Below are 14,020 nucleotides of genomic sequence, written 5' to 3' on the forward strand. Positions count from 1 at the left end.
GAGCATTCTTTGGCATTGCCTTTCTTTGGGATTGGAATGAAAACTGACCTTTTCCAGTCCTGTGGCCACTGCTGAGTTTTCCAAAAAGAAAATTCTTCATTTTTAGTCACAAACTAATCAGCTACCTTACTAATTTGCTCCCCACCCCCACCATAGTACTCTTGTCTGTGTTCTGCACCACGTTTGGTTTGTAACTTTCCCATCACATATAAAGTAAAGTGGTTTTGCAAGATAGGCCAGAAATCAACTACTCATTTCTTTCCAAACTTCATAGGTACAGTTCACAAAGCTGTTTTTGGTTGAACCATGGTGCCTGAACAGAACAGTTTATGTAAGTGTAAAGTTAGGTTAGCTTGAATAATTGTCAGAACTGTGATTGAGCAGCTTCTTATATCAAGCCCTGTGCTGGTCCTGGGGCTATGTCTTCCCTGCTGTCCAGGGGCCAGAGAAGCAAAGCAGCAGGGAGACATGGGACAGGAGACCAGGGCAAAAGCAACCACAAAAACACCCGACCTTGCCTCAGGGCCAGAGTCACATATTTTCTCCACTAAGAGTTCTACTAAATTGTTTGTTAGTAAAGGATTGATAATAATAATAGGTAAAGTATGATACAACCTTTAATAAAAATAATTTATTATTTTCTTGACTAAGACCAACAGCGTTTACAGTCTCCTCAGTTAGATCTCTTCTAGGAAATGGCAACCCACTCCAGTATTTTTGCGTTGTCCATGGGATTTCCAAGCTTGGCGGGCTACAGTCCTTGGGGTCACAAAGAGTCAGACACAACTTGGCGACTAAACAGTAAACAATAACTAGCTCTCGATTTTCTCCTCTGTTCCTAAGAAACTTTACTCTTAGCATCTACAGAGGTTTGAATATGTTACAGTCCCAGTGCTGGGTCCTGCCTCCTCTCAAGCTCTCCCTCACCTGCTTGAACTCCTGACACAGCTGTTCTCCTGCAGCTCTCTGTCAGCTGCGGCCTCTGCTAAGAGAGACCTGCCAGGTTCCCCTTGTCTTCCCCAGGTTTTCCCAGTGGGAATCACAGTGGGTGCTTCCTTTTCCTTCACGTCCAGCTCTGACTTCTTCTCCCTCATGAACTCTCATCATACCAAGCAGGTTGTTAACTCACTCCACTGTCACGCTCCTTCCCAGCACTGCTCTGCGCTATGTCCCTCCTCTCATGCTCTAGGAGCTGGGCACTTCTTACCATCTGTTTACCTGTTTTTAAAAAGCAAAACTCTTTCACATTTGTAAACAAATAGCTTTTCCCCTCCTTTTCAAATGTCTTAAAACACAGCCTAACTGTATGTGAATATTGGCTCTGTAGCTGCTCACGAGCTCACTGTCACACACACAGTGCCCCCTCTCATCCTCCCCATTCTTCTGAGGTGGAGCGCCTGCACAGGTCTGTTTTATATTCATGTGGTTAAATTACTGATGCAAAAAAAAAAAAATATTACTGATGCATTCACATTCTCCTTTTTTCTTGTGTGCTTCTTAGCCCTGCTTGGTGTGTGTGTGTGTGTGTGTGTGTGTGTGTGTGCGCGCGTGCGTGCGTGCTCACTCTGTGTGTGTGTGTGTGTGTGTGTGTGTGCGCGCGCGCGCTCACTGTGTGTGTGTGTGTGTGCTCACTCAGTCGTGTCCGATTCTTTGCAACCCACCAGCATGGTAGCCCATGGACTATAGCCCACTGGGCTCCTTTGTACATGGAATTTTCCAGGCAAGAATAGCTTGAGAAGTCAACAAATTGACTCTCAGGTTTCCTCTGCTGTTGGTATTGAGGTTATCTTACCATTGTGTCTCCATTTCCATATTCTTTGTGGAACCAACCAACTAAATCCTAGATGGCATGAGTTTCATCTGCTTAGACTTAAGGCTTCTTTTTCTAAAGACCCTTGTCTTGATATGAATGACTGCTAAAGAATAAAGTAACTTCAAAATCAGTGTTTTAAAAAGGTAATTCCGAATCTCCTCTTCTGATCTTGGGTATATTAAAAGTCTGTGAGGTATTGAAAAAATGCTCTCCAGTCTCTAGTTATACTGTATGTATAAAAAAATAGTCACTGGCTTATAGTCACTGCTGTGCTCCGTGTTTACAAGCTGTAAATCTCATAGGCTGCTTAAAAAGTATTGGAGTGGTTACGTTTTGAGGTAAATCATGTTTGAGTTAACGAGGTCATTGTGTTGTTTTCCTGCTTGTTGTTTGTATCTTATACAGCCAATTAGCTTTTTTGAGGATGGGAGCAGAGTCTCAGTTACAGTAAGAAGAGATTAGGCTGCCTGCCATTCAGTGCTCCTGAAGAATATTGTAATACACACTGCCTGTGTCGAGTGATACATGTGATAACCCATAAACACAGAACTGTTTCTGTCTGCCAGTGACCTGATAAAGCCTGTTTTACATTTGGAGATGCTAAGCTTTCAGCTGTAACCTAACTAAGCAAAATGAATAATTTTTTTCTACCTTTCGAACTCAAGTTAGGCTTACAAAGCTGGAATATTTTCACAGGTGCCTTCAAACAAGTTCTTTATTCTCTATATTGTAAATTATTGGTAGCTTGACAAACTGGAATTATTCTAAACCCCAACTTTATAAAACTATGTTTAGGAAAATTTTTAATTATCCTAAATGATTCTCAGCCTTTTAGTCAAGGCCAGTCTTCATATGAATAAGCATGTGCTTAAGGAGGTTTAAGAAAATACTTTAAAAAATCATAACTTCTTTATTTCCTTTCTGGTAGAGACAGAGTACATGCTACATCCAGAAAGAGCAGCTATGCTTTATATTGTGGTTTGATGACAGAAGCAGGGCTTGTGGACACCTCATTTTCCAAGACAAGATTTTTATTTTTATTATTATAATCCCTGAAAAAGGGTATCATTTTGGAAGCTGATCAGAAGCCAAGACAGTCTTCAGAAATGAGTAAATGGGTAGAGGAATTCGAGTGTTGTACATTTAAGGGAATCAACAACTTGCTTGTTTAAAAGCACTGTGATTTCAGACAGCCCTACAAGCTTTTTTTGTGTGTCATGCTCTATTGCGTCATCTGAGTTTGGGCCATTTTCCCATCCTCATTGAGCCCCAGAAAAGGAGTATTTTCTATTGACTAGTCTTCATCTACATTTGAGTCTACTCTGCGTCCCAACTTTTTTTTTTCTTTGGCTTTTATTTAAGTCAGGTCTGTTGATTTAAGTCAAGAGATATCTTTTCTTGATCTTATATTATTAGAGATCTAAATAGCAATCGATCATGAAAATCCTTTCAAAAAGTTAAAAAAACATTGTAACAAGAGGAATTTATTGGTAAAGGATTATTTAAATTGGATTTGTTAAAGGGAATTTAAAGGTTTACATTTCAATAAATATTGAAAAATATACCTAATTAATAAATAGTTGTTATAAACTTAAGTAGAAAAAACTTACATCATTTAAATTTGTAAGCCTGTTTAAGAAGTAATTTGGCTTTAAGGTTTCCTTGGTGTTCTCAGGTAGAAGTCATGTGGTTATTTTTGTATTAAAAACTAACCTTGAAAATAAATCTTTGCCTATGTGCTCAAGAACACTAACAGAAAAAAAGAACCTGATAGACACTGTGCCCAAAATAAACTGAATATGCTATTCCTTAACTCTTTGTATCCCTCTTACTGACTTTTCATGGTGTCTGTGATCAGCAATAATAGCATTTCTTGAAGTAAACTATCTAAATTGTGTCTGTAATATTTTTTCTCAGATAATGGATTCATACCTGACTCACTTCTAGAAGATGTGATGAAAGCATTGGACCTTGTTTCCGATCCTGAATAGTAAGATACATACAAAGTGTTATTTATTTAGTGAGGGGGGAGGGTAGGAGGACTCTTAACTGCCCCATGTGGCCATTGTCTTCATTAAAAATGTACATCATTCCATCTATAACTTCTATAAATTTGGGATCTTTCTTATCCATGGGAAGATCTCTGTCTAGTTAGGTGGACACATCTTTTAATCAAATACATAATATATTGATCAAATATAGGTTATTAAAAATCACCTTTGATCTACATTTCTTTTTTTCCCTTTTTCTGAAAGTGTATCTGACAGTGAACAAGCTTTAGCTAACAAACATTTAAGGAAAGGATTCAGCAAAAGCAACCCAAAACAAATTGGTATACACAGTTTTTAGAACTTGATACTATTCTGTTTTCAGTTAGTTTGGCTTATTTTCTTTGAAAGTATGAAATATGTATAAACATTTGCAAATTAATCACATGTGAAATAATGTCTCAATCTCACCACCTAGAGCTGGGATGTTACCCTTTCTTAGTAGACATAATTGGTGATTCCAACTTAAAGAGGAGAAATTCAGAGACAGTTGAACCAGTCCAATAAATGGTATAATAGTAACTACCGTATTTATTCTCAACTGATTACCAAGTGGAGATCTTTTTGTTGACATTGCTCTAATACTCAAGAGAGACTTGAACTCGGATAATTTTGGTTACTAAGAAGTCTTAAGATGGGAAGGAAGAAAAAGGTCGTTATTAAAGTTAGCACAGCTGAGTCAAATTGTTTTTTCTAGAAATAGCTGTAAGATTGGACAGTTACTCACTTGGTCTTTTGGTCCAGTCACATTTATAATGTTTGATGGCCATAAGCTAACTGGACTGTATCAAGGATTAATAAATATAGTAAATATATGTATTACTGTATTCTTAAAGTAAGCTAAAGGAAAGGTTATTAGGAAAATCATCAGAGAAATATATTTATGATATATGTATATATTGATTGAAAAATACGTGTGTGTGTGTATGTAAGTGGATCCTGGCAATTCAAAGCCATGTTATGAAAGGCTCAACTGTATAAAAGTTACCTTTATAACCTGAGAGGTAATATGGAGAATAAAAATGTTCTGAAAAGACCATTTTCATTTTTAAAACTCTTTAAACTGCAATCCATCTTCTCTGCCTTCTTTCTATACATAGTACCTTTCAGCAACCTCAGTGACACCAAATGCTAAGGGCTCTGCCAAGCGCTACTCCAGTCATGCCACTTCTTGAAATTCAGTGTACTTTATTAGCTCTTTGAGAATTGTCTTACCTTTTTTAACCTTCAGTTTACACTGTCTAAGAATTTTAAACCTCCACCTTATTTGGTTCTTGAAAGTAAGCTTTTCAGGAGATGTTTCTGATTATACCCCCATACCGCTGCCTTTGACACTGTTCCTTTTTCTCTTTAACGTAAAAGAAAAAAATGTTTATTTTTAAGCCTAAATGCCTCATTTGGTAGCTAAATTCAGGGATACCTATGAAGCAAAGGGAATGTGCTTTTGGGAGGCTATAGGCCTGCTTTTACAAGCCTGGGTTTTTTATACGTTACCTAATAAGGAACAATATTCCAAAGTCATCATCATAATTTAAATTCTAAATAGTAACAGATTACTCTGGTTTAAAAATAACCAAGTTTTGGCAAATTAGATGTCATTCCTGTGTATTTGTCATTAAGGGTCTAAAAAAGAACAGCTCTCGGGATTTTTGGCAGTCAAATGTGTTGCAGTACCAGTAATTTAATCATGAAAGAAGAAAAATAAGCTTTTTTTTTCCTGTGGTATCCACTGTTTTTCTTTTCTCTCTCTCCATAGTATAAATCTTATGAAGAATAAATTAGATCCAGAAGGATTAGGAATCATATTATTGGGTCCATTTCTTCAAGAATTTTTTCCTGATCAGGTAACATTGTTTCATTCTATTGGGATGATCATATTATGATTGTTTCAGCATTTTTCCCTACCAAACATGTTCTAACATGCAGATATTAGACTAAGAAAGCACTATTATTATGTAAATATTTGCCCAGACCAAGAGGATAGAAGGGCCATGTGTGTTCCAATACAGTAATGTAAAATTTTGATTAAAGGACAGAGGTGGTGAAAGAGTATATACACCAATATAGATACTTTGATACTGTTTTCTAAAGAAAGATTCTCTTAATTCCCTCCTGCCCCTGGGTAACTTCTCTCAGGTCCCTATTGTCAACAGATTGGTATCTATCTTTACAACTTTCTCAGTGCTAGCAAAGAAGGTTAAGGAGCCTGTGTGTAGTGCGAACTCCTACCAGTGCTCCTGTATCCCAGGAGAATTTTAGTTGCATTAAAGAAGACCCTTTGAGTGCAACTGTACTGTTTGATTTTGGGTCATGTCTATGTCACTGGCTAATTCTACAGCCTACACTTACTTTTCCTCCTGTCGGAGTGCAGGGTTTTACCACTCCCTCAAATTATTTAGCAAGGTGTGTTGTGATTTCATCAGATACCAGCATGGTTTACAGTAAGAATAGCAGAAGCAGCTACCATTTAATAAGCATGTACTATGCATGAGATACTGTGTACCTTCTAAATTGTGTATTATTTTTCCCCGTGAGGAAATTGAAGATTAGAGAACTTAAAAAAATGGCTTACGGTTATACTGCTAGCACGAGGCTGATTCAGGCTCCAGTGTAGGTTGTCTAAGCCCAGAGACAAAGCATTTTAGCACCATTACATTACCTTGTGTTGCTATTTTATGCCACTTGTTACTATAACTGCAGTAAAATATTTATTTTGTAAGTTAACTCTGAAAATCCAGTCAAATCATTTATCTAAGTAATTGCACCGACTCGTGTATAAATTAGGATGGTTGATATGTCTTATAAAACTTTTGAGTGGGATACAAAAAAGAGCTTGGATTCTAGACATGAAAAGTTAAAAACAGTTAAAAATACGAACTTTTAAAATATGATGCACAAATTATTGAGACAACTGGAAGTCCAATTAGTATATTTAAGGAAAACTTAAAGTACGATTTGAACTAGATCTTGTAAAACAAGAGAAGTTGAAAAAAAAATCACAAATGTGCACAGAGCTGACAACAAAAGGTCTTTTCATGGGAAGATGAGGAATATGCTTGTCTCAGAGAACTGAGAAAGGTGAGTGGTTGGGGACAAGACTGGAAAAGCAGCTTAGGTCCTACATTTTTAGGATTCTTGGTTACAAATCCCAGCATGAACTAAACATGAGCAGGAAGGAGTAGCTCAGAATACCTGAAGGATGGAAGAGGTAGGTAGTGCCTGGAAGGTGGGTTCCAGGAGCTTCTGGGACTGGGCCAAGTCTCATCTCCACCCCCATACATGCACATATTCAAAACCATAAACTACTGTAGAAGAGCTTATCATAAAAATCACCGCTCCGCCAATTTCCAGTCTCTTCCCCAGATGCGACTATTTCAGCTTTTAGATTTTATAGTACTTAAGTACATAAATCTAAGTTTCTTGCTTTGTCAACTGATTCCTTAATCAAGGCTGTAGAATTAAGAAGCTTCCATTTTACTTTGAATTGCTAGTTAGAAATTGCCTGATATAAAGATTTACAGTTTTAATTGTTGGTTATTTATAATATAGGGTTCCAGTGGTCCAGAGTCTTTTACTGTCTACCACTACAACGGATTGAAACAGTCAAATTACAATGAAAAGGTATGATAACTCAGTATAATTTGTCTTCACCTGAGTTGATAAAATACAGGAGTATGTATTACAATGTCTGAGTCCCATAAAACTGATGCCTAAGCAAGGAGGTTATTTTAGGAGTCTCTTACTGTCGCAGCTTATCTTAGACCTGGACTCGTGAGATCATCATTGGAATTTTGGAGTAGTGGTTTCACTGTAACAAGGTAACTCATCTACATACATGTTGTTACCCTTGGTGTGCAAATATTACAAAATCAAGTTTAGTCCACTGAAGTTACTGATCCACTTAAATGAAGAAAGAAGGGGCAAGAGGGAGACTTTTTATTTAAAAAAAAAAAAATCTATTTTAAAGGATTTAAATTAATAACCATAACAGCGAGCATTTATTGAGGATGTACCTAGAATTGTCATCAACACTTTGTTTTCTCCAAAGTTTCACCCCACCCCGTGAACTAAGTATTCTTGCATATTCTCCGTTTACAGTAGAGAAAACTGAGGCACAGAGAAGGAAGCAGCTCACCAAGGTCAGGCAGCCAGGAGACAGCAGAGCTGGAGCAAAGGCCTGGTGTCTCCCTCCAAGCCTGCGGTTCACCCGCTGTGCTCCGATTTTGTCTTCTTGAATCTCGGACAAGGGCCCGCGGGTGCTTCACTTGCAGATGTGCTCACCCACTCCACAGCAGAAGCTTGGTCTTGCCAATTCACCTTCTTTGATTAATGAGCTTGGCGACACATGAGATGTATCTACTCTGTTTGCATTTATTCCAGTTAAGAGTCACAGTAGATACAGCTCATATTAGGACTAAGGCCTAACATGCCTTTTTAATTTGAAGTACCCATGCTGACTTCATGTGTATTTGATATACTGAGGATGGCTACAGAAAACAGATCATCATGTGCATTAGGGCAAATCTAAACCTGCCCCTAAAATATACTTTTGTTTTCATAACAAAATATAAATTAGAACTTTTACTAAATTAGGGCCAAAGATCTTTTCATAGGAGGGTAATTGATTGATACCTATTTTGAAAAATAGAAATTGTCAATAAGAAAACTTGTATGTTTGGTCCTAATGTGTAAATGAGCGCTTCATCTAGTTGTAAGTTCTGTGTAGCCTTGTACTAGAAGGTACTTTGTAGTCACAAAGTAGTTACTTGCCTACACAATCCCTGCAAGGTAGATCAGTCAAATATTATCTGTATTTTACAGATGAAGCCTCTGGGACGGAGATTAAGCGACTCACCCAGGGTCACACAGCCAGTCACTGTCAGAGCAGGGACTGGAACTGAGTTCCTGAAACCCAGTCTTGTCCTTGGTCTGCTTGCCCATGCTGTATGTGTATAGTGTATAGTAAGTTTTTAAGTCATGCTCATGACAAGTGTCTGACATGACTAACAAAAAGATCAGAAATCAAAGATGAACTATTAACCTGACAACAGTACATAAGAATTAGAATGCAAAGCATGTATTATACTATTAAGCTGCAAAGGTATAACATAAAGTTACTTACAAGCTAGAAATGTGGTAGACCGCTTAGAAGATACTATTAAAAATACCTGAGGAAACAGGTAGCAGGAGAAGGCTGGCCAAGTGGAAGGGAGCCTGGCCCACCAGGGCAGCCCAGGCTGGTGAGGCCACAGAGGAGATCATGGTACTCAGCCCTGAGCACTTCTGCTCTAATGCTGTGAGCAAGGAAGGTTTCTCATGGAAGGGAGGTCTTGTCTTTCTTGTTCATTATGATAACCTGCTATATGCTTGGTGGACAGTTTTTCAGAAAAAGAAGTTTTGCTTTAGAGAGCCAAAAAGCATGATTACTTAGGGTTTTAATAGTAAACTTACTCCATCAAACCTAGAACCTAATTAAGAAACCAAAGTACCTGACCTAGTAATAGAAAATACTCCACTCCTGTAGTTAATGTTTTTTAAGGAGACTCCAACTTAAGGCTTACGTTTATGTTCTTCCAAGATAAAAGCTATAATTACAATCATATGTATCAGCCACGGAATGTGAAAATCATTATACATACTTTTTCAACACAGCAGGCTTATTCTCTTGTCTTTCAAATTATGCAATTAGAATATCCTGATATCGAGAAATTAATGACAGTGCTTTCATATATACAGTGAGTGCTTATAAATGCTAACTCATTGTTAGTATGTTACTTCATAGATAATGTCTAAAAGTTTTTTAAATTAGAATGAAACCTTTTTTGACGTCCACCTGCCACTGCATATCAATTACCTAGTTTTTTATCCATCAACCTTTTCCTGCTATTTCTGTTTCTGACTGACGTCTTTTTTTCTCCATGATTTTTGGTGCCAAACCAAAATGAAGAGCACTTCAGAAGTATTTAATACAATAACAGAAAATTTCATTGACAAATATCCAATTTGCTTCCAGCTCTGGAAATTCAGCACTTTATTTTCTGCTTTCATTATAAGTCCTTCTCAGAATATATAGCTGTATTTTTATTACAACTTTTTATCTGAAATAAGGCAGCATTTGAATGATGAGGCAACATTTGAAGAATGAATTTTCTTTTATCAGAAGCAGTACGTTCTTTGTGATTTTTTAAAATCCCGAATCATAAACACAGTACCCTGTTTGCTGGTCTATGAAAAAGTCCCTCATAAGACTTTGCTAAGATTGATTGACCTCAGTGGCTTGCTTCTGTTCAATAGGTAATGTATGTGGAAGGAACCGCAGTTGTTATGGGGTTTGAAGACCCCCTGCTACAGACAGATGACACGCCCATTAAACGCTGTCTCCAAACCAAATGGCCATACATTGAATTACTCTGGACCACAGATCGCTCTCCTTCACTAAACTGATTTGCCTAAGTATTTATAAAGAAGATTGTAATAGCAGATGTTGAAAAAAGGACGCAAGACTGGCAAGTGGCCCAATGAAGCTATACACTGGTATCACTGATAAACTGTAAATAACAATTAAAGACACATTTTCAGTGTTTAAGATATGTTTAAATTATTTGTTTTAAAGCTTTATGTTAAAGGTTACCCTATTTAAATTCTTTATGTGAAATTTACTAGCAAAACTAAGCTTTAATCAAAGTTCATCACTGTTGCAGTCAGATAATTTGGTCATTTGCCAAATTACAGACATCATATTACAATAGCATTTTTATATTAAGTATCAAGGTTACTATTTATAGACTTCTACTTTGGGATTTTATTTCATTCAGGCACCGTTTATTGTTTAAGTGATTCTGGCATGCAATACATCAGCCTCCACATTGACATGCAGAAGAATTTTTACCTTTATTATTTCTAAAATCTGGTTTCCATTAGAAATATTGATAAATAACAAATTATCAACCTCAATCTTTGACAATTGGCTTAGCTCTGGCATGTGTATAAAAAGTAGAAACTATAAGGGAACATTACCATTTATTCACAGATATATAGAGGATGTATTTTAAAAAATGATAGGAAAGAGAATCTGTTTGATAGTCTTAACACTGTTAACTTTCACTGTATTGCCAACTACACATTTCCAAATTTGTCCCAACAGCCCTGTAAGCCAGCTTTCTTGTATATTTATAAATGTGATAAATGCATGAGAACATCTGTTATTACGTTAGTATATTGCATTATTTATTATGATCCTAGTCGATGGCCTAAATAAACACTTTTTTTCTTTAACTTTACCCTTGATTTGTTTACATTCATAGCTCAAAATAACATACTCTTAAATGAGTCTGCCCAGTAGCCCTACCGGCACAGAACAAATGCCTTTTGGACTCACACAGCACCTCAACAGGTCCTTGCACTTAGCAACTCAAATGGTCAGAAGCACCAAAACCTGGGGGACAGCTGTCTTCGTAAGTGGACAAAGCCCCTTCCTGTGTACTTTCGAAAGCAATTACTGTATTTCAGTAGTTTTGTTGCCCAATAATTTGAAATGTGAATACCCAGAAAATACTTCACTTAAGGCAGACAAGATAGCCTCATAATGAATTTCAGAACTGAACTTTTACTTCAATAATATGTATTTCCTCTATAAATCTCTTGGGGGTTGTATTTATATTTTTGTACACATTGACAATGATAAGTAGATTTTAGCATAGGAAAGCCCCCAATTTTATATATAACAACTCCACTGTATTAGGAGTGTGTTACGAGCTACTACAATTACAGCTGTAAAATGTCAGTATTTGGGGTTAATCTTGCTTATTTCCAAATGGATATAAAATATTATGCTAGAATTAGTTCTCTAACTCTGCTCCTAAATTCCATAAGGATTATGAAAAACCATAGATTCTATTCATAAACACTGAGTCTACATTATAATCTGTTATTCTTAACAATTGTTTCATAACAAACCATTCTAAAACTTCATGACATAATCATTTTATAAAGCCTATGGCTCAGGGGTTTGAACAAAATACAACGGGAATGGCTTGTCTGCCTCTTAGCCTGGAGGCCCAGCTAGGAGAGTGTAGGTGCCTTAACTCCCATGACTGGGACCTTAGCTTGATCTGACAACTATCTAACATGACATTAGACAACTGCAGATAACATTTTCTTTTCACGTCCATGTGGGATACTTAACCCTAGACCATAGGCTGCACCATAAAACAAACCTATAAAAATCCCCAAAAGTCTGGAGATTAAGCAGCACATTTCTGAATAACCCAAGGGTCAAAGTGGAATTGCAGTGGGAATTAGAACATATTTTTTGCTGAATGATAATGAAAATAGCAGCAAAATTGTGGGATAGAAATAAAGCAGTGCTTAAATGCAAATATGTAACTTTTATAGAAAGTTGGGAAAATAAAAAGGTAAGGTTTCATCTCAAACTGAAAGTAAATAACAATGCAAAAACAATCGTTCACGTGCAAAGGAATGAATTCAGACTTCTACTTCACGTTCTATGTAAAAATTTAAAAGATCAGAGATCTACTTGTAAGCTAAAACTATAAAAGAAGAAATTTTCCTCGTCACAATAGGTTAGGCAGTGTTTCTTAGAATACCAAAAACAGTAGCAGCAAAGATAAATTGAACTTCATCAAAATTAAAAGCATTGTGTTTCAAAGGACACCATCAAAAAGATGAGATGACAACCCACAGAATGAGAGAAAATATTGGAGACTGATTACCTCATAAGGAATTTGTATCCAGAATATATAAAGAAATCTTAACAACAAAATTTTAATGGCCATATGATTGGAAGAGATACTACCAAAGATGATAAAAAAAAATGTCTAGTAAACACATGAAAACATGCTTAACAAAATCAGTCATTGGGGAAATTCAAATAAAAGTCATGAGATACCATCTTACCTACCCAAGGATGTTTAAATTAGAAAGCTAGACAATAACAGCTGTTGGCCAAGACGTGAGGAAAATGGGATTCTGCAGTAGTTGTTGGGGATATAAAATGGTGAAATCACTTTAGAAGAACAGTAGTGCAGTTCTTCAGAAAGTTAAATCAAGGGCTAGTGTATGACCCAGTGTTTCCACTCCTAGGTATACACCCAAGAGAAACAACATATATACCACAGAAACTTTTCTTTCCATGTTTATAGTGGTGTTATTCATACTAGCCATAAGTGGAAACAGCCTAAATGTTTACTGATGGGTGGATAAATAAGTGTATATACATATAATGAAAAATCATTTGAAAATTAAGAATAATGAAACGTGCTACAACATGGATGAACTTTGAACACCTGCTAAGAGAAAGAAGCCTGTTGTAAAAGGCCACATATTATGATTCCATTTATGTGAAATGGCCACAGTAGGCAAACCATAGAGGTAGAAAAGGGGTTAGCAATTGCCCGTGCCTAGGATGGGGATTGAGTGGGGCAACAGAACTGGGAAATAACTGCTAATGTATAGGGGTTTCTTTGGGGGTAATAAAAATGTTTTATCAAGTTGTGATGGTTGCATAACTAAATATACTAAAAGCCACAAAATTGTAAGAAAAAAGATAAAAGGAGAAATCCATGAAACAACAGTTCTATACTATGAAAAAAGCAACACCAAAAGACCTCTGGGTGGGGGGCAGGGTGGGGGAGCAGGGAAGGAACTAATAAAAAGGATAAAAGTAAAACAAATGATTAACACCAAAAAAGGAAAGGGAACATTGCTTAAAATTTTCTAGATATTAAAAAGACAGGAGTTAAGAGTACATTCAAACTTGTTATTTTATCTTAAAAAGAGACATAAATTTAAACCTCATGGAAACAAGCAAAAACCTATAATAAAAACAAAACATAATAATAAAAGATAAAGGAATCTAGACATATTACTACAGAAGATCATTAAACCACAGATGAAGAGATCAAGAGAATGAGGAATTACAAAACAGCCAGGGAACAATCAACAAAATGGCAGTAAGTACATACCTATCAATAATCACCTAAAGTGTTTATGGACTAAATTCTCCAAAATACACAGCATGACTGGATAGATTTAAAAACAAGACCCATCTATATGCTGTCTGCAACAGACTCACAGATCGTAAGGACACACACTGAAAATGAAGGGATGGAAAATGATACTCTGCACAAATGGAAGACAA

General features: G+C 36.5%; 1 protein-coding gene and 1 long non-coding RNA gene across 4 annotated transcripts in view; one reads left to right on the forward strand and one right to left on the reverse strand.

The window, feature by feature from the left end:
• MINDY3 (MINDY lysine 48 deubiquitinase 3) overlaps positions 1 to 11,141 on the forward strand; it is an 80,286-nt gene extending 69,145 nt beyond the window's left edge. For all 3 annotated transcript variants that reach the window (XM_027559857.1, XM_027559859.1, XM_027559860.1), the window contains 4 exons: positions 3,731 to 3,803; positions 5,618 to 5,705; positions 7,411 to 7,482; positions 10,156 to 11,141. In XM_027559857.1, the coding sequence (XP_027415658.1) occupies positions 3,731 to 3,803; positions 5,618 to 5,705; positions 7,411 to 7,482; positions 10,156 to 10,305 (383 nt within the window). In that variant the 3' untranslated portion in view covers positions 10,306 to 11,141. The remainder of the gene's footprint in view (positions 1 to 3,730; positions 3,804 to 5,617; positions 5,706 to 7,410; positions 7,483 to 10,155) is intronic.
• Positions 1 to 14,020, reverse strand: part of LOC113903546 — a 92,212-nt gene that overhangs the window by 15,234 nt on the left and 62,958 nt on the right. The window lies entirely within an intron of this gene.

Source organism: Bos indicus x Bos taurus, chromosome 13 (assembly GCF_003369695.1).
Source record: "Bos indicus x Bos taurus breed Angus x Brahman F1 hybrid chromosome 13, Bos_hybrid_MaternalHap_v2.0, whole genome shotgun sequence".
In the NCBI taxonomy this organism is placed as follows: domain Eukaryota; kingdom Metazoa; phylum Chordata; class Mammalia; order Artiodactyla; family Bovidae; genus Bos; species Bos indicus x Bos taurus.